We start from the raw sequence: 22,696 nt of genomic DNA, 5'->3' as shown, positions 1-22,696 counted from the left end.
TTGTTATTACTATAGCCGAATGTAATGATACAAACGTAGGAATAAAAATACCTTTTCAAACCATACTAGAGAATTGTGTATAATCCTACTCTTTCTAGTAATGGGAACTGCCAAACTGATGGCAATATCAGGCTGGCAGTTCCTGCCAATCCGCATTGGACCAGCCAGATGGACTATTAGACTAACTCCTCTCATTCTGAGAGGAGAGTCATGCTCAACAGAGTCGAATATGAGTTGTTAATAACTGTAAGATTAATTGCGTATCGTTAAACAGACATTATATAGGTACTTACACGTTTTGAGATTGTTCTAATATCGTAAGGCCAACTCATTCTTCTTCAAGGCAAATTCTTGTCTTGTTTTATGCTGGAACTAGGTAGGTACCTACATGATGGCCTATAGACATGGGTCACTGTGGGAGTGATGAGCCATTGTGTAGAGGGCGTGCTCAGCTCAGTGGTCTTAGTGTTCATTTACACGAGCGGCAGCTGCTACCGACGACTGCCGCCGAGACGACGCTGACTGCAGTGGTCGGTAGCAGTTGCCGCTATATAAATGAACCCATAAGGCGCAAGCTAAGTCTTGGGAAGGTCGTTGTCGGTTTTAGGCCGCACATCAAATGTTCGACATATGGTTGGCCCAATGATCAAAGTTTGAAATGAAAATTGACTTCATTAGACCTGTTGCAATCAATAGATAACATCCAATCTTTATTAATACTATTTTTCTCGTTTTAACTATGAAGAGAGGCTATGAATATAGGAGATCCGCGCTTAGATTAGTCTATACACGCTGCTGCAATGCAGGTTGGTAGAATGATATTTAGAAGTGGGATAATTAAATTCAGTCTAAGCTTTCTATTAATCTAAACACTAGAGGACGCCCGCAACTTCGTTCGCCCTTAGACCTCTTTAATCTAGACCTTACAGTAGGATCGCTGTAAAATGGAGTGACTTCTTCCGTTTTCCCAACATTCCCTTCACTGCTCTGTTCCTATTGATCGTAATATACTATAACCTGCCCAAAAGTATGAAGAATAATTGTACCAAGTTTCTCTAAATTCCGTCGAGTAGTTTTTGTTTCTATAACGAACATAGAGAGACAGACAGGCAAAAATCTTACTGATTGCATTTTTGGCATCAGTATCGATCACTAATCACCCCTGATAGCTATTTTGGAAATTAAATATTTAATGTACAGAATTGACCTCTCTACAGATCTATTATAAGTATAGATAAGGTGGGCAGTCAAATAAAACGACAAGGTAAAAAAAATCAGCTTACTTTAATCAATGGAATTTGGAAAAAAAATACAAATTACCCTCAAAAGGCGGACTTTACGCTTGCTTTGAGCTCTGCGCTGTCGGCGCACACCTATACTTAATATTCACAACACAAGAATTGTATATATTATGATATGACAAACAATTTTGTTTTTTTTTTTAATGAATAATAACAGTACTCTGTCGTACAATACCTGGGCCCTGTTCTCTATGCTGTCAAAAACGTAAAGCTTGTATACTGTGAAATTTTTGGCAATCTATACACGCATGAAAAATGTTCCTAGAACAAAACAAATTAATAAAATAAAAAAAACAATACCAAAACTCAACGAATATGAAATAACATAAATTAATAATTATAAAAAAGATATGAAATAAAAAAGACAAACTATAAAATTCGTTGAACCTTTGGGAAATTCCGACATATATTTTTAAAAATTTATCAAGACAAGAGACTGGATTTCAAACCAAACCAAATGGCACAGAATTTGTGACGTCAAACTCACAAAGTATCGTAACGCATTTACGATTTAACAGCACGAGTACCAGGGCTCTGACAATTTTGAGAATAAATTTGACTTTTAACTTAACACACGACATCACTTAAACAAAAACGTTGGCACAAATTAACTACATTACAGACTATACCATGTTCAAATGTCATAAGGACTAAATCACATAAACTCGAACACCCAGCGGGTTGCGGTGACAAGAAAAAAAAATAGTAACTGACGGTACTCTTAAAAAAATAACTCTAATCTATTTTTTTTCGGTAAACATTAATTAACGACTAACATAAAAATCTAACTCCTAATGATTTAAAACTAATACTGAATAAACACCGAATGACTTTACATTTAAACATCACACTACACTTATTTTTTTTTTCCTTTTTTTTTCGTTTAAATATATTTTTAACAACGCACTGTACAAACAATAAAGTTTTCCGTTACATAGAATAGTTACATTTAATATATTATATATACGTAAGTGTACTTATTTTATATGTATATTAATATATAATTAAAGGAATAATTACGTAAAGGTCGAAAACACTGGGCGGATTTACAGTATTTTTAAGAAGACAATTTATTATTAAAAATATACAAAAAATACCTTGGTAAGAAACACCTACAAAATATAGGTCAATATTACGAATATATAATTAGCTGTAAATAGAAAACTATTGTATTGTTAATTTTGAAAATCTAAATATAAATACCCAAACCCTAGACTGAGCACAATTATTAATCACTTGATAAACCTTGTAAAATACTTAAAAGGCATTAGAAAATTGACACACGACATTTTGATTTTTATTTCAATAATACCCTCTTTAATAACTTCCATCGATTCTCCTCAAATCGCCATCTAATCTATATGTATGAAAAAATAATATAAAAGCATATTATATATTTAAAAAATACATTTCCAACAGTATTAAAAATTGTGTTCAGTCCCAATTCGACATCCTGGCGCCCTACCAAATCGCAATTCCAAACCTGCACAATTACGTCCGAATCACAGCCAAAAACGTTTATAAACATTCGAAAAATATGTTCTGGAAATTTAGCATAGCGTGAGATTGTTACAGAGAGACAGCGCTCGCGTCTGCAGCACACAGTATAGCTGAAGGTGGCTTTCCGCGGAGCCGAGAAGCACGAGCCAATAAATACGAATTGATACGGCAAGTTCACAACCCACGAGTACATTTCAAATCTCAGACCAATTATTGTAAAGGACCTGCCCCGGTTGAAGTTACTTTTCCGTCAAAGTATATGATCAACGATCTAATAAAAACTGTCTCTATAGAATCGATGTTAAATAGTTGTAATCGTGTTCGTCAGTTAAAGAGCTCCGTAAAAATACCTTTTTGTGTAATTGAATTGTGTAAAAAACGGGCAAAACTTCTAGTTTAGTATATATATATATAGATATATACCGAAGATATAGTATATAGAAATAGTATATAGATATATACCGAATCTAAGCTCGTTTTCCTCAGAAAATGACAGACAAGTTTGTTCGTGACTATGAGTGCGATACAGGTCCTTCTATAATTGGTCTGAGTTTCAAATACAACATTAGTGAACATAACAGCAGTCGCATACGCTATGGTGTCTAGGATCTGACAACGAAGGTCAATAGTACCAACACTTCCGATGTTGCGCGCGGGCCGGGGGGCGTGTAATGATGAATGAAATACCCACGACTAGTGCACGTCACTTCCAGGCTATGTATCTATTACCTCAGTGCGCACTTATGGATTAAATCAAAAAGCGCGCACTTCCCCAGCTACCTGTATCCATAGCTTTTCACGGCCAAATATTGCATAACAGCGAATTGAGAAATTATATTAAAAAAACGTTGAATTTTATTTTTTACAGAACTACTGAGCTGAGCAGTAAATTACTTGCAGCGATTCACCATTATTATTTACTCAGGCTATCTATACATCCTACCGATACACCGTGACTCGTGCTTCCAAGAACTGTGAAAAGACAACCTGTTAACCTAATAGTTGAAAGAATATGTCGAAGTTGCATTTTAACTTAGTTTTATCAATAATCTCCACTGTTTAATACCTGCAAGCATATAACTAGAAATTTACACAAAAGCGATACATTACAAAGCATAGGAAATTGACGAATATTTTATGTCCATACCATATGGAGCCTATTTTCTGTAATGTGACTGTTTTTACAATTTTTGTAAACGCATACATATTGCAGATAATAATAAAGACTTGACTAAAGTGCTAATTATCTGTTGATAAGATAAAATGTTGTTTATTGTTATTTACACATAACATGAGCAACTGCATAATAAATCCAACGTGATGAAGTAAACTTAATGGTTTTGTTTTACCACAAAATAATTGTAAAAACAGACCATTATTTCATCTCTTAGTTTACACCTCGTGAATATTAATTAACTTTCACTTTACTCCTATGAATAAAGTAAAAGTTAATATCTACAAGAGACATACGAATTATACATAGCTGGGAAACCTTGAGAATTCGTAATATATCTTTTCAAGTTAATATTAACTTTGTAATCTCCATGGACAGTCTAAAATTAAAGAACTAAAGGTATCTATTAATAAATGCGTAGACTAGTTCAAGAGGCAAAAAAAGGACATGCTAATATTCCTTCAATCCTTATTTTGAATGGATTACAGATCAAAATGTACGAACACAATTCCCTTAAGGCAAACTGCTAAAACTGAAGAGCCTATATTTAACAAATGACATCAAAATCATTATTTGGGTGGTGGAATCTACTTATAACAGTTTAGGATTCATAAATCGTAATAAACAAAACTAAAATGCCTTGAGGTGAGTCTTTTTAAAAAAAACAATAGTCACTAACGAATGCAAATTGCAAGTCTATTATAAGATAATTCGCTTTAATTTATTATAAGCAGAATTAGTTCGGCAGAAAAAGCGACTAATTTCGGACAACTTTCGATTTATTCGATTTCAGATTTCATTTGCGCATTTAATATCAAAATCAACAAACGTAAGTAGTTACGTAACAAGCGACAAAACAACGCATTCTGTGAATTGTATGCCTTAAGGGAACCTTACACGACTCTATAAAATTACCCAAGCACCAAATTATAACAAACACAAGGATGAGATCAGCGTAGGACACAAAGTTTTCACTGCTGGCAGAGATTCAACGACGGATGTAAGCGATAACTCACACACGAGATCTGTTCGAGATGTAATCTAATACGTACACGGCGCTATTTGTCGACACGATCCCACTTCTGAACCCGTTCCCAATTACTAGAATTGATGAACAAAAAGATATTGATCCTAATTCATAGTGATAATACAATCGTCCGAACAAAAGAAATTTAATTAAAAAGAATCTAATTTTACAAAAATTACGAATAATTAAATCTAAGCATACCTATTACTTGAACTAAAATTCTCAATGGAATATGTCATTTTGTAAATAACAGTTTCCTAAAATTTTAAAACTCAATAGTACTATTATCATTACTTTTAGACGTCTATCCTATTCGTAAGAGAATTCTATATGATTATTTCTTTGAAAGAAATTTGTGAAGACAAAACGCTCCGTGTACGTACGCCTTAAACATAACGGGGGCGAGCGAGCCCCGCTTACTGTAAACTATAAGCTAACGTTAAAATTAACTGGAGCGTTGCGACACGCCTAACCAAAACTGTTGTCGGAAAAAATAACCGCACATTACTGCGTATGCAGGCACGACAAGCTTAATGAAATTCAATCAAATTAAAAAAAAAGATACTTTTTAATATGTTTAGTTGTTGGCTTTTTATTTCAGTTTATCCAGGTTTTGCATTTTGCGGGTTATCCAACTATTGCGTAATTCAAAACCGGCAGTTTTTGTAACTTTACTGAATACTTTGTATTAGTCGCGAATAATTTCAGGTTTTTTTTGAAATTATTATTATTATTTGCAACAGCTGTATAATCAAAATTATGTCATTCAGTCGTAAAACAAACAAAAAGACATACTGACGAAGATTTTTGACAAAATCAAATTTGACATGAACTCCAAACAAAGTTCAGATTACGCGTGTCACATCACACACAAAACTTAAGACAAGTCGGTATACTTGAAATTTCGACGCGTTCTTACAATATAGCGTTGCCTTACCTATCTGTCACCTTACTAAGGAATGATAAACAGCGCCTAACCACTAGTGTTACACTAAATCCGAAATCCTACAAAAATATTTCGAAAACCCTGTCGACCTCGTCAATTTTGGAGCACCTTTGAACACTTAGGGATAATTGTAAATGAAAACTTGACGTCACAACCCACAGCCTCTGCTTTACGAAACTTTGCCGTGCCGGAAATCTTACTGGCAAAATATCACTATTCCTTTACCACCAAACATTGCCACTGAAGTGGCAACTGCTCAACACATTGCATGCCAAAGAAGTCAATGACAATAACTGATGCCAAACTTTGACATTGGCACTTGCTTATTGTCATTGACCTCTTATAATAAAAGAACGCACAATCATGTAGAAAGTTTCACTTAAAAACTGGCCAATTTTGCTTTGACAGTTTTAGAATTATTGGTAAAACAAAATTATACCTTTAGGCCCTTAAATATAGCCCAATATTCAATAAAATCCCAAATTCAGAGCAAATTCAACCCTAAGGATTGATTTTAAGATTGAATTTGCAAATGCGACTACTTGAATTGAGTGCCAAGAAGTTGTGTTTGGGGGGACGTTTTTTGGTCGCTGATTGTGCATCCACTTTTTAATAGGAGATCCATGGTTATTGTTTATAATACTCGAATTACAATATGTATGTTGCACGTTCTACACTAAGCATTGACAGTTACAATCGTAATTCGGTTCAAATAATGTCTTTTTCAGTAAATCAACCACAACGTTTCTGCCTTTTGTGACACTCTAAAAATACAAAGATATATGCATAAGTCAGTTGCATAATAAATACTAAATGTCTGTGTAGAGGAATGATAAACATTTAAATGTATATAAATATTTAAAAATGTCCACCCCGCAGCAATTTGCTGTAAACATTCTGTGCCATAGATACTATAATTTATATTACAGTACACTTTCTTTTCATGCAGTTAAATGTCTTACTAAAGAGTTGTTTCTATTGCATCAAAGTTTCGTAAGACAACGGCTGGGTATGGGAGCATAGAGAAAATAATAACTATATTTATATAATATGATAAATATCATAAGTTACGTTCAAGTTAAATCGTTAAATAGACATGTAGAGAGAAAACTATGGAACAGAGCGATTTCAATACGATAGAGTGAATGACATTTTTGGAAATTTAATAACCACAACTTCATAATGTATTCTTTAAATATATTTTCTTTATTTAGTGTACGAGTAACAGAAAAAAGTATTATGAGAAAAATATATATTTTTTTACTAAAATTATCAAAATATTAAATAAACAAAAATGTAAGTATAAACGAAATAAATGAAGAAGTATTACATAAATTTGATGACAAAACATAAATTTGCTTTCAATTTCATTCGATTCAGAAGCTGATATTCCCTTTAAATGTCCTTCTGCTCTATCATATCAAAACCCCACTCTGACAAACTACTTTTACATATATACCTATAGTTAACATTTATGTATACCACGTACACACCACTTTCTATTTTGACAGTTAATCTCAGATTAGATTTTCAATTTGACAGCATTAATTAAATTAAAATTAAGCATAGAATCGAGTCAAATATTGTTTTCATTAATACTAAAACCTGCTTAACTTGAACCTGAAAATTACTACTTTTAATTTTACTTTTTTGAAATACGGGAAAAAATCGACCGTTATATCCGGGATTATATTTAGACTATTTTTTCCCAAAATGTACCCTTTAATTATAAGTACTTTACTGCAACAGCTTTTACAAGATCAAAATATCTACAAAAAAATATTTTTTTTTTGTAGGTATTTTGATCTGAACTAGTAAACATTTCGGACCACACTCAACACACTGTAAACAAGCATTTTTAATAGTTAAAAATGTCTTTAATGTAATAAAATGTAGGTCCCAATGTTCTCAGTCAACCATGCTTCACAGTTTACTGTATTAAATTATTTAATTTATATTTAAATATCTATGTTAAATATTACGGGTACTGGTCCAGGTAAGAAGTATAGCATAAGATACACATTGTCAAATAGAAAACAGTATGACGGTAAGTATAGAAGGGCTGTGCTTTCAAAAAACGTCAAAGATGGCGCCCGTGCTTACACATTAAGAGTATATCCTAGACATAAATTTAAATATGACATCTATTAAGTACAAATTAGACACAAAATTTTACAAGACAACAGTCATATAATATCTATTGTCGCTGTACAATTATCATTTTGACAATATGACATACTGCACCAAAGATAATAATTAATGTAATTATGAACTTTAGCTATCTAGCACTTTGTAAGTCCACAACTAAAGCTCGTGGTATGATTTCAAACCAATGTTTTATTCAAGACTACGGTAATTGACTTTAGGACACAGTATTTTTAAATCTGACTCGTATTACACTTTACCCTATTTTCTGTAGAATATGAATTAAATAATTTCATTAGATTATAGATTTTCTTTTTCATGTGGTCAGTTTTAAACCCATAACTAATATGGGAAAGAGTATTTAAAAGTAGACGAAACTTTCATAAAATTAAAGTGATTTTACTACAGTAAAATAAATAATTTTCGTGCAGTATATGATATTTACAAAACGACAAATTACCCTTTACAACTACTCAGTGCCATTTTGTTATTTTTAAATCGTATACCATTATTCGATGAGCAAAAGTCGTTTTGGGTCAATTTATAATGAGTAAAAGAAAATTGAACCCCATCTTTTTGGCAGTTTTTTACCTTTCTTTTGATGTCTTGTAAAGGTTAACGGTTAACGTCCGTTACATAGGAAGCGATTGCTTTAATCAAATAGTAATACAATTGAATATTTAATTGTATTTAGAAACAGTATAATTTAAAAATCTCACAAGTATAAGAACATAAAAACTTGAAAAAATCCCTGAATTAAAAGAAGAGAAGTTTAAATTACAAGAACCAGTTTTCAAGATATATCTTTAATATGTATTGTGATGTCATTAAATATTTTCATATTTAATTTATATTTTCTAAATACTTGGGACTAAAGAAATGTTGCTAGTATGATGCAAACCCGAAAATATGTTTTGTGCTTTCGAATTATTGTCCAATCAGTGTCAAAGGAACGCTCCTGTGCAATGGACGATCACCTTTACGACTTATAAAGTGTCAGCATTGGTAAACGCCAATTCCTGTTAATAAATTCAGGTCAGTCTTCAAAATTTCATTTCAGTTTAAAACTGAAATAAAGCTGTATCTTATATTTTTATTTAAAATAAAAAATAAAGTAAACTAATTAATTATATCACTCACGTTATAGTTAAAATTATAGAAAGTATTGAATTCTGATATGTTGTATGAAAAGAGTGCAAAAATTTTGTTGATAAACTTTTGATGACTTTCAAATAAAGCTGTAGAAAAAAAAACACAAACTAAAAAAAATAGACTTAAGTAAGACCGGGTCCTTACACAGGGTCAAACTTGAAAACACACATTGATTTAGTGACATGAATAATTAAATTAAATAAAAAAAAATTGCAGATATATTTTTTTTAATGGGTTACATGGTCATGTCCCATTCAATTTAAAGTTTGAGCACTGTAACATTTTGAACTAAACTAAACATATCAAATATAGTATGGCTACACTTTTTTGTGCATGTTTTTATGAGAATATGTCTATTTTTTTTGTTTTAGTCTGTGTATTTTTTGTATAAAATTTTAAACTTTTTTGATTATATTCAGTTGCACATCTGCAAATAAGGGATGGAAACCTAATTTGTTCTTCCATTACTAAAACAAATGTGAAATTTCATTATTATTATTATTGCAATGTCTTTATTAAAATTTTGGACATGTGCAAGATTTAGTACTAAATGTACTCCATGAATATTTTTTTATATATTAGCTTTATTATATTCCCACTAGTGAGAAAAGAAGTCCTTTGTTGTAAAGCAAGGATCATTCCAATTCACATGCCATGTCTGCAAAGACTAATATTTAATACAAAAAAATAATAAAATTTCACATTAACATTTCTGTTATTTTTTTATAATACTAACCTATTACAGTATAGTAAACATACAGATGACCAATAAACATAAAGAGAACAATAATTTTATGTTCCACAAACTCGAATTTGGAGATTACTTGTGCGTATAATTTCAGGACGGTGATAACAGAAATGATATTTTCGTGTGATACACTGTGTAATTTAATTAAACGTAGTTTATAAAAAAAACTGTTGTTCAAAATGTATATATTGACATTACTGTATGTAAAGTCATTTTCTATATATATGGATAGAATAGAATATATTATATTAATATAGTGTTTAACACAACTTATGCAGAACTACATTCGACACTCGGTATTAATCATATAAAAAAACTAAAAATAAAATCAACCCACAATTTTATACCTAAATAATTTTTAAAATTATATTAGGACTAAGTAATGTTCAAAAATGTAAATACGAATTTTTAACAACATACTCACTTATTGAAACTAAAATAAAAGTACTCTTAAAAACTGATTAAATATAAAGTAAACGATCATGTTGTTAAAATTTCTATAAATTTTTGAACAACTTAAACAGATTATTCACAGAGAGAAAAACAACTATTTAACAATGCATTTATAAATCTTAAATTAAAATGAATAATTAATTTAATTTAAGATTTTACAAATGCATTAATATTATGTTTACAAATGCAATTAAAATTAATAATTGTATTAATGCAATATAAAATCATAAATCTGGCGATTCCCATAACTATCAAAATATATTTAATATTGATAGCTATGAAATAAAGTAGAACACTTTACTAAAGTCCAGCCGCTCAGAGATTTCAATTGTGACATGACATGATCGAATGGGCGAATGTATCTTCGAACTGGCGTACAAGTTTGTTGAACTGCACTGTTTCAAGGTTATGCCAACTGTTTGTCTTTGTGATGAGACAAAAACAAGGAAAATTGTAATTGCATATGTTTTACCTATTCGATCACGTCCTGTTAGAAACGCAATTTCTGAGCGGCCGGGCTTTACAGCTTGTAACTGTACAGTTCGTTGATGACACTCCCATGATATGCGGGGGACAGAGGGAAGGACTGCGCAGTTAGGGAGTCGTGCGAGCGGGGCATCGCTACCCCCTCCCTGCCCGCGCGGACCATCGGGAGTGTTATGAACGAACTTGCCAAGCTATAAGCGTAGTGTTAAAATGACACTCGAGCTTTTAAACAGTACTCTCTGTTTTTTCCATTTTTTCTTTGGTGAGACTAAAATGGCAACTAGAAATGTCAAACGTAAAAAATAATTTGACAAACTTATTAATTGAAGTGTTGACTTCACGATTGATTCGAATAGGTCCGTTTAAAATTGTTTAAAAAAATTATTGATAAAAAAAGTACGAAATATCATCAGAAACATGTTGCATAGATTCTACATCAGATAGGAACTCGGTGCTATAGCTTGGCAAATTCGTTCGACTCCTGAACTCCCGCGCACGGCTTCACACCCGCGCAGTTCTTCCCCCCCTGTCGCCCGCATATCATGGGAGGGTCATTTACAAACTTGCCAAGCTATACAACCGAATGTGAGGGGCATAGCACTGAGGGACGCAAAACCTCCAAATAGACTGGTTTAGCCAAGAGATCTTTTTTTTATTCTTTACAAGTTAGGCCTTGACAATCTCACCTGATGGTAAGTGACGATGCAATCTAAGATGGAAGCGAACTAACTTGTTAGGAGGATGATGAAAATCCACACAACATGCGGTTTCTACACAACATCGTACCGGAACGTTTCGCCAAAGACATTTGGCAGTAAGGTACTAACCGAGGCCTCCCACCAGCCAGACCTGGAATAATTACTTTATCAGCCCAGCCGGGAATCGAACCCAGGAGCTCCGTCTCATAAATCCACCAAGCATACCACTGCGCCATGGAGGCTTTTCATCGAAAGCACACAAACGGACATAGATCCACTAAGTCATAGCATAATATACATACATACATACATATATATATATAACTACATATAACTACATAGGGTTTAGAAAGCCAATTACTTAAGGGGTTCATTTTTATAACACGATGTTTGAAAACGCACGCAGGAGGCATATGCCTCGAATGTTCAGGCCCTTTATTTTAATTTAATTAATTTTTTTTATTTTTTTTATTTAGACTAACAAAATGACCTAGGAGAAGACCAATTAATCAGTCCAAATAAATTTATATTAATAATATTGCAATAATTTTTTTTTGTTACTATTCACGCATAGATATTTATTAGTTATTACAAACTGAGTGCCCAGTGGGAGTTTTCAATATTTTCATACTGTTACTATCACGTTGACGTAAACGCAAATTTATATGGACTTGAAACAGTTGTGCAGTGGTGCCACTAGATGGCGCTGTTTCAATTCCCTAGAAATTCGCGTTTACGTTACGTGACAGTAACAGTATCAAACTGCCACAAGGCCCTCATATCAGAAACATTAAAAATATTTATTGGTTATTTATCGGTCAGTCACGTCATATAAAACACATGAAATGTCATTTTTGTCTCAGCAAAGAAAGAATGGACTTAAGTTACAAAATGTCGATGTTTTAAATAAAGATAATAATAATAGAAATAATGTATATAATACCGAGTGAACATCAAATGTGTAGTAGTAGATAATACCCAGTGAACCGTCGGTGGTAGGCGGTAGGTAGTAGGGCAGTTACTTGTGGTCGGGCAGCTGCGGCGGCGGGTAGGGGGGCGGGTAGAAGTGCTGCACGGGCGCGTACTCCACGCCCTCCTCGTAGCTCACGTAGCCCATGCCGCCCATCATGCCCATCATGGCTGGAAAATTAATCACGCTACAAAGTAAATCTCATAACAAAACAAAAATAAAATAAAAAAACGACCCCCAAAATAATATATCTGTATATGACCACATTCTGGCAATAAATGATTTATGATTTATGATTTACCTTAGTAGTTTAAAAAAGTTACATAAAGTGGTTTGTTTTGCATATTATGGTTAGGCTTAATTTGAATATCTTTTTTTGTAGAATAATAAATAAAATAAATAAAGTATTGTTTTGATGCAATTGGGTTTTAAATCTGAGATATGTAAAAGTATTTCATTTACACGTAATTTTAAATCTGTCATTATTATTTTTTTTTAAATTCAATAATTGAAGTTTTATATCAATATTGCATAATATAACACCCACGCCGTACAGATATAGAATGGAATACACAGCAAAAGGACTCTAGTTAGTTTACTCTCTAACTCTGGTTCATATTAAAATTTAATAAAAAAATCGAAAACTTATTCAGCACGAAGACTTAATAAAATAAAACTACTCTTACCTAACTATAATAACCTATACGGAAAAAGAAAACTTAATTATGTTATTCCTTATTTAATTAATCAGCTTCCTAAGTCATTAAAAGACATTCTAACTATAAAAAATATAAAACAAAAATTAAAAGAGTATTATCTATAACTTATCACTAGTAAATATGAGTAACCATATTATTACATACATACATATTAAATATTACCAATTATTGTATGAACAGCCTGTATATACAAATATCACTCAGATGTCAGTTTTATTCACTTTATACCCACCTTTTCTGTTTTTGTTTACATTTTGTTTCTAATTATTGTTTTTAAGTTAAACGTAGTGTTTTTATGTATTACTAGCGGACGCCCGCGACTTCGTCCGCGTGAAACCACCACTACCCTACCCCTACCCTACCCTACCCCTGCCCTATCCCTGCCCTACACTACCCTTACCCTACCCCTACCCTACCCTACCATACCCTTACCCTACTCATTAAGGCTGCACTTCTTTATTTATTCCTCCCACCGCGAGTCGCGTCGAGCGCGGCAACCGTTACACAAAAATAACACAAGTCAACAAAAAAAAAAAATTTTTTTGGGTTTGTTATTAAATTAATATTTTCTGATTTTTTACAACTAAAAGTAACCAGAAACTTCGTTCATTGCAAATAAAGTTTGCTTTTGTACAATTTACGATGAAAAATAAATATTTTAATATTTTGGCAGACAGTTTGAGGTGCAAGGGTTTTAACACGCTAGAGACGGAGTTGGTGGGGGGTTACAGGTGTGAAGCGGGGACCGGCAGGTAGTCTCGGTAGTATGCGCGTGAGCATTACCAAGAAACGACGTTATTTGTGTGGCGCGAAATCTAAAATGGCTTCCAAAAAGTGTAAAAATGACGTTAACTCTTTTTGTTATATTTGCGGCGAATTCATTAAAGTAAGAGCTATGAAATTCAGTTTGTCGTCAAATGTAAAACTCTGTGAAGCTTATGAAGCTTATTTTAATCTTCCCATTCGAAGTCAAGATAAAATATGGGCACCTAAATTCTCATGTAGTTACTGCAAAAACACATTAGAAGGTAAGAGAGTACATCATAACTTTCAAGGATACTAATCGCAAGAAAAGTACGATATGTTATAACCTGTGTGTATATGTATATACGTTTATATGTATGTTATTTTTTTTCAGCTTGGTATCGAGGAGAAAAAAAAAGTATGAAGTTTGCAGTACCAAGAATATGGAGGGAGCCCACTAATCACATCAGTGATTGCTACTTTTGTCTTGTCAATCCACGTAAGCGTCGGGCTGGCAAAAATGCCAAAAAGATTCAGTACCCAGAATTGCCATCAACAACCGCTCCGGTACCCCACAGTGAACATTTTCCTGTGCCTTCTCGTTCCAATTTGAAGGAAGAGCTCCCGCTATCACAAGATTGTAGTAGTAGCGAAGGCAGCGAATTCTTAATCAAATCAGTGTCTGTTGAACCACATCTTATTAATTCAGAAGAGTTTAATGATTTAGTAAGAGACTTAAACCTACCTAAAATTAAAGCAGAAATATTAGCTTCACGGCTAAAACAGTGGAATTTGCTCAAGCAGGATGTTAATATAAGTGATCAAAGAAAGCGTCATGAAATATTTTCTGGATTTTTTACAAAGAAAGACGGACTGTGTTATTGCAATGACGTGAAAGGTTTATTTGATGCGATCGGAATCCCTTGTGTTTCTTCTGAGTGGCGTCTTTTCATCGACAGCTCTACAAAAAGTTTAAAAGCAGTCCTCCTTCACAATGGAAATAAATTTCCATCACTACCTTTGGCTCATTCTGCAATGCTCAAAGAAAATTACGAAAGCGTTAAAATGGTGCTTCAAACTTTAAAGTATGAAGAGTATGCTTGGCCAGTTATAGGGGATTTCAAGATGGTAGGTTTTCTGGTGGGTATGCAAGGCGGATACACTAAATATCCATGCTATCTTTGCTTATGGGACAGTAGAGCTGACACACTTCACTACAAGCAGCAGTTATGGCCAGAACGGATCGAGTTCCAGATAGGAAAACATAATGTCAAGAATGAACCGATTGTGAAGGCCGATCATATTTTGATGCCTCCATTGCATATTAAATTAGGCCTCATGAAGCAATTTGTGAAGGCTCTTCGTCAAGATTCTCCAGCTTTTGAATACTTAAAGAGTTTTTTCCCTAAACTTTCAGAGGCTAAAGTTAAAGCTGGTATTTTCGTCGGTCCACAAATTAAGAAAATAATGGCCAGTGAAAAATTCCCAGAGCTACTGAACGCTCACGAAAAACAAGCGTGGCTCAGCCTTAAAGCAGTGATCCATGGCTTTCTTGGCAATAAAAAAGCTGCAAATTATAAAGAGCTCATTTCTAATATGCTTGAGAATTTCAAACTCATGGGATGCAGAATGTCCCTTAAAGTACATATGCTACATGCTCACTTAGACCAGTTTAAAGATAACTTAGGGGCATACTCAGAAGAGCAAGGAGAACGCTTTCACCAAGATATGATAAACTTTGAACAACGTTATCAAGGACAATATAATGAGAATATGATGGGTGACTACATTTGGAGTCTAATACGAGAAGGTTCCTACTCACACAGAAGAAAAACAAAAAATATTCATTTCTAAAGTTTCTTACTGATTCTTTTTATGTATTTGGAGATTTATCTTTATTGTTCTTTGTAAATAAAGGTGATTAACATATAAATTAAAGTTCTTTTTCTTGCCTTTGTATTCTACTGAATTAAAAAAATAAGATTTTCTTAAAATTAGAAATTGCGTTCTGGTTGCTACAAAAGCAAACTTTATCAAATAAAAGTATTTTTTTATTGTTAAGTTAGACATTATTAATCTAAATCAGCACCACAGAACTCAGACTCAAAAATCGTGTTTACTTGTGTAATCCTTAAAGCATGAATTAGCATTCACGCGCGATGGCTTAGCGTATTTCATGTATAACTTTGGTGTTTCTTTACCGATTTTTATGATTCTTTTTTTATTGAATAGGTAATAATGTTAACTTTCTTATTTGGGATGAGTGATGAGTGTTATAAACATAAGAGTAGACAAATATAATTAGAAAGCTCCGAACTGCTAAGCTATCGGGAGTTACACGTGTTATTGTGAGTCAACCATAAAAGATAGACATATATATGCTGTTGTGTTTTTATAGATAATTTTAAGGAGAACATTTCCGTCATACATGATTTCTATGTAGCTTTCACCATTAAGGCTGTACACGCGACGGAAGCTTAAAAAATTGAGTAACTTCTCCCGTTTTCTCAACATTTCTCTTCACTGCTCTGCTCCTATTGATCGTAGCGTAATGAAAAGTATACTATAACCTGCCCAGGAGTATGAAGAATAATTGTGCCAAGTTTCGTTTAAATCCGTCCAGTAGTTTTTGTTTCTATAAAGAACATACAGACAGACAGACAGACAGACAGACAGACAGACAGACAGACAGACAGACAAAAATTTTACTGATTGCATTTTTGGCATCAGTATCGATCACTAATCACCCCCTGATAGTTATTTTGGAAATATATTTCATGTACAGAATTGACCTCTCTACAGATTTATTATAAGTATAGATGTGTAGTTTTAATTGTAAAATTAGATTTCTCTTTCTAATTTTTAATTATTTTTAAGTTCATAGTAGATTAGTATTATAGTATTATATAGTAGATTTAATTACAGTATTGTCAACGGCGAAGGGTGCGCAGAAAAACTTTAACAAGTTTATGTCTGCACCTTTTAATTTTTATCATGTAATTATTATATATAATTAAATAAATAAATAAAAATATAACTCTATTAACCCTAGTCTCTATCTTAACATTGTCATATTTTCCATTTGAGGGAATCGCACCCACAGCCTTGGATACAGAAAGCGCTACTTGTAAAAGTCATCAAATAATAGTTGCCGAAGCCTCAATTTTAAGCTTTAAAGCTTACCATTGAGATATTGTGGCTACAATAGTGTAATACAATACATGTAATACTATGTAATACATGTGTGTGGTGGATTAATCTCTGAGGGGTGGTGGTTCAATCCCCGCCCCGTTGGTCTATTGTGGTACCCACTCCTGACACAGTCTTTCTTGACTAGTTGGAGGGGAATGAGAATATTGGTCATATTATAAAAAAATATGACAAAAAATATTTACAAAAAATTACAGGTCAATAAAATTTTTTTTTTCATGTTCTACATGATAAAAAAATAAGTACGTAAAATTAAGTGGACCTAACAATTTAAATCTAGTTTGGTTATTATACACAATTTTTTACTGATTTGGCTTTATTTTTTATTCGCCATTTGGCGGGCACTGACCTGGGTCGGTGTCTATGGGGTAGTACGGCATCGGGTACATGGGCGGCGGGTAGGGGATGTACGGGTAACTGATGAGCGGCGCCTCCAGCGCGCACTCCTCGCCCGCCACCGCGCCCATGCCGGCGCCCACGCCCGCACCCATGGCCGCGCCGCCCCCGTACGCGTGCGCCGGGCGCATGTCCGTGTGCGAGTTGCGCCTAGAAGGCATTAGCTTCATCATCATCACATTGCAACGTACACAGCCGTGATAGCTCAGTGGATATGACCTCTGCTTCCGATTCCGGAGGGTGTGGGTTCGAATCCAGTCCGGGGTATGCACCTCCAACTTTTCAGTTGTGTGCATTTTAAGAAATTAAATACCACGTGTCTCGAACGGTGAAGGAAAAACATCGTGAGGAAACCTGCATACCAGAGAATTTCCTCAATTCTCAGCATATGTAAAGTCCGAAAATCCGCATTGGGCCAGCGTGGTGGACTATTGGCCTAACTCCTCTCATTCTGAGGAGACTCGAGCTCAGGAGTAAGCCGAATATGGGTTGATAATGATGAACGTACACAGATCAAGTGGCTTGCACAATGTCTCTAACTAGAGTAAACACTACTTGTGCAAATTGTACAAAATGCAAAAAAAAATCTCCAATATACCTAGATTCGTATGTTTTTAAGCTGCATAACGCAGATACTCTTCAATAGTTCAATAGAGGACCCAAAGTGGGGATTTTCGGCAAAATTTTAATATATATTCCGAGAACAATTTTTAATGGTGTTATTAATTATTCATCTAAGTTACATTAATAAGTCATATCCTAACGAAATCAGTCCCAAATGTCATGTCATGTTGTCATGTGACTTCTCATTTATTAACCTCAATTTAGTATTTTGTGTAAATAAATTTATACACCAGAAAAATGTTTACCGGTATGTCGCAAGTAAACATTTATGAGAAAATATGAAGTCACCTGTTTGTTGTTGACTACTCACCTGTTGTTCATGCCCTTATTGGGCGTGTTATTGTTGTGGCCCTTGTTTTGGTTGTGGTTGTTCTGGTTCTGGTTGCCATCTTGGTTGCCGCGTTTGAACCTACAATTGGATACATGTTATTCAAAATCTACTAAACATGGCATTTCATGGTAGATCCAGAGGAGGTAAACGCATACCAGAAACTGCTGCCGTACCTAGCGGCAACCAGTATTGAACGGGGTTTCTAATCAATATCACAATAGAGAAAACCTGCAAACCTAAGAATTTTCTTAATAGGGTAGTTGACTCATATCAAAGGAGGTTGGCGAAAGTGGGAGTCATGCTCTGAAGTGTCGTACACTCATACATTTGTGTTAATTAAAACAATTATTTTAAATGTGCTTGTAAAAAAAATATTGAGATTTTACAGAACGGGAATCAAGATTAAGAAGAAATATATCGATATCAATTAATTAACAGTTAAGGATTTCTTATAAAACTTAATTTAAAAATCATGTATATTTTCAAATATATACACAAACCGGAGGTCCTGGGTCCGATCCCCAGCTGGGCTGATTGATATTTTCCTAATTAGTCCAGGTCTGGCTGGTGGGAGGCTTCGGCCGTGGCTAATTACCACTCTACCGGCAAAGACGTACCGCCAAGCGATTTAGCGTTCCGATACGATGTCATGTAGAAACCGAATGCAGTGTGGATTTTCATCCTCCTAACAAGTTAGCACGCTTTCCACCTTAGATTGCATCACCATTTACCATCTGTAGTGTTTGTCATTATATACACCGGTAGTGGGAGAAAGCGGGCAGTCTGTCTCTGTCATCGAGTATGGCCATTATAGTGTATTATAGTGTAGTGGTGAGACAGTAACTTACTGCTGTTACAGCAAGGACGAGGGACCTTACACCATCATTTTACCATTGAGATTGTAGTCGAGCGCTACATTGTCTATACTAATATTATAAAGAGGAAAACTTTGTTTGTATGTTTGTTTGTTTGTTTGATTGTAATGAATAGGCTCAAAAATTTTAAAAATTCTTTCACCATTTGAAAGCTATTCGCAAATAGCCACCATGAGCTGAACAAAAATATCCGGGGGGAAGGATTTAATGTAGCAGGTCTGCTGAGACCAAAAACCTTAACTAAAATATTATGTTCAGCTCATTGAAAATATAAGTTTTATTAAGTCTTGGGAAAATCACAGGAGTCTTCCTTCCCGTTGGCAATGAATTCGTATATTTAATATTTGGGGGAATAATGGGCTAGAGAGAGCTGATATTATCAGTGGGAAAAATAAAAATAGGAAAATAAGAAAGAAAGATATAAGAATGAGTTTCGAGAACCTTTGAGAATGTAAAAGGGGTAATTTAGGAGTTTTTACGAGTTTCGAAGAGGTTGTACGAATCCGTCGTGACGTCGCGGGATTCGTGGAAGGCTTTAAGAAGATAATCATTTGCCGGTTACAACATCCGGGAACGTCGCAAGCTGAGGCAGACGGAGTAGCTGTACCAGGTCAAGGGAGTCCGGCAGGACATATAACCGGGTAAAGACCCAGACAAGGTCAGTCCTATCCTGTTTACCAAGCTTGCGTTGATCTTCGGTGTTATGGACGAGCACATATCTATACAGTGTTAATTTCGGGGGGGAATTTTGGATATTTGGACATTGGATCTGAACCGTGTTCGGATATAATTTAAAGTTTAGTGCTTAACGATTTATGGTGGTATTTTGTATTCTGGTATTTTGTATTTTGGTATTTTGTATTTCGTACGTGGTATTTTGTATTCAGTATTTTGTACGCGGTATTTTGGTATATTATGATACTTTGTATAATTTTGTCCAACAGCAAATATTATGCTGTTTGAGGATTCTATAGAAGTACATGCTTAAGTAAAGGTTTAGTTATGTTTTCTCTTACGGAGGTGGGAATGTGGGAAAATAAACAAACTTTCCGTTTGGTTGGTTGGTGACCGGTAGTGTGATTTGTACCCACGGGCTCTCAATTCAACGACTGAGATACCGGGACATTAGAGCCTTTAAGTCCGGTCCAAGTAACCCACATCTTCTTTCCTCCGTGGGACGAGAAATCTATTTGCGACCGCGCAGGCCCACAGGGTTGGAGGCCGCAGGCCCACGCGTCACAAAGAGAAAAATGATGTGATGGAACTTAAGTTCAATCCAGCTCCAGAGGTCCTGGGTTCCAGTCCACCTGGTCACTGTGCTATTTCCTACTAACCTAACCTAACCTACCTAATTGAGACTGTGAGGCTATTTGGATGAGATAATAAAGACTCACACAGAAAGTCCAGAAATTCTTTATTCGTCAGTTATTTCTTATTAGATAACTAGAAACTATGATAAATCATATACACTTATTGCGAGTGATGTTTTTCTCGTCCCACGGAGGAAAGAAGATGTGGGTTACTTGGACCGGACTTAAAGGCTCTAATGTCCCGGTATCTCAGTCGTTGAATTGAGAGCCCGTGGGTACAAATCACACTACCGGTCACCAACCAACCAAACGGAAAGTTTGTTTATTTTCCCACATTCCCACCTCCGTAAGAGAAAACATAACTAAACCTTTACTTAAGCATGTACTTCTATAGAATCCTCAAACAGCATAATATTTGCTGTTGGACAAAATTATACAAAGTATCATAATATACCAAAATACCGCGTACAAAATACTGAATACAAAATACCACGTACGAAATACAAAATACCAAAATACAAAATACCAGAATACAAAATACCACCATAAATCGTTAAGCACTAAACTTTAAATTATATCCGAACACGGTTCAGATCCAATGTCCAAATATCCAAAATTCCCCCCCGAAATTAACACTGTATAGATATGTGCTCGTCCATAACACCGAAGATCAACGCAAGCTTGGTAAACAGGATAGGACTGACCTTGTCTGGGTCTTTACCCGGTTATATGTCCTGCCGGACTCCCTTGACCTGGTACAGCTACTCCGTCTGCCTCAGCTTGCGACGTTCCCGGATGTTGTAACCGGCAAATGATTATCTTCTTAAAGCCTTCCACGAATCCCGCGACGTCACGACGGATTCGTACAACCTCTTCGAAACTCGTAAAAACTCCTAAATTACCCCTTTTACATTCTCAAAGGTTCTCGAAACTCATTCTTATATCTTTCTTTCTTATTTTCCTATTTTTATTTTTCCCACTGATAATATCAGCTCTCTCTAGCCCATTATTCCCCCAAATATTAAATATACGAATTCATTGCCAACGGGAAGGAAGACTCCTGTGATTTTCCCAAGACTTAATAAAACTTATATTTTCAATGAGCTGAACATAATATTTTAGTTAAGGTTTTTGGTCTCAGCAGACCTGCTACATTAAATCCTTCCCCCCGGATATTTTTGTTCAGCTCATGGTGGCTGTTTCCAGAAAATGCTCCAGTCACCATCTATGGTTTAGACGCCCATTCACTAGCGACCCATAATATAATCAATTCTTCGCACCTTATTATGAGCACGTTTTGTACGGATTTCGTCATCATACCAACAGATGGCGCTTTACACCGTCACAACATTATCCACAAGTAACATAGGCTAAATTTTATTTTGGAAAAAAATAGGGTTCCGTAAGATATTTAGGTTTTTCGGACACAAGGTGTAAAAAAACATCCAGAAAAGTAGGGTAGGGGTAGGTAGGAGTAGAGTAGGGGTAGGGGTAGGCTAGGAGTAGGCTAGGGGTAGGGTAGGGGTAGGGGTCGGATAGGGGTAGTTGAAAGTTTACATCGAGTTTCACGCGGACGAAGTCGCGGGCGTTGGCTAGTAAAGAATAAAAAAAAAATCTAAGGAGTCTTAAGTCTCTTGTAAGACTGTGCAGAGCTAACACGTGGCTACTACGCCAGGAGCGTACCTGGGCCCCAGCAGCGGGCGCTGGCCCTGGCCCTTGGGCGGCGCGAGCGGCGGCTTGTCCTGCGGCTTGTGCTTGTGCTCGTGCGCGCCCCCCCCGCCCGCGCCGCGCTCGTGCAGCGACATCTGCTGCATGTCCTGCAAACAACAACAATAGCCATACTATTCCCATTATCTCTACCTCGTGAGCTTCTACAAATGGTAACAA

The 22,696-nt window shown here is 34.9% G+C and overlaps 1 protein-coding gene across 2 annotated transcripts in view; it reads right to left on the bottom strand.

The window, feature by feature from the left end:
* Positions 1–1,265: 1,265 nt before the first annotated feature.
* Positions 1,266–22,696, bottom strand: part of LOC112044494 (protein ovarian tumor locus) — a 47,308-nt gene continuing 25,877 nt past the window's right edge. For both annotated transcript variants that reach the window (XM_052885093.1, XM_024080370.2), the window contains exons 12-15: positions 22,493–22,626; positions 18,604–18,702; positions 17,623–17,819; positions 1,266–12,770 (exon numbers count right to left, since the gene is read on the bottom strand). In XM_052885093.1, the coding sequence (XP_052741053.1) occupies positions 12,649–12,770; positions 17,623–17,819; positions 18,604–18,702; positions 22,493–22,626 (552 nt within the window). In that variant the 3' untranslated portion in view covers positions 1,266–12,648. The remainder of the gene's footprint in view (positions 12,771–17,622; positions 17,820–18,603; positions 18,703–22,492; positions 22,627–22,696) is intronic.

Source organism: Bicyclus anynana, chromosome 13, assembly GCF_947172395.1.
Source record: "Bicyclus anynana chromosome 13, ilBicAnyn1.1, whole genome shotgun sequence".
Lineage (NCBI taxonomy): Eukaryota > Metazoa > Arthropoda > Insecta > Lepidoptera > Nymphalidae > Bicyclus > Bicyclus anynana.
The sequence above is the reverse complement of the archived record's forward strand: the minus strand, read 5'-3'. Positions and strand labels throughout refer to the sequence as shown.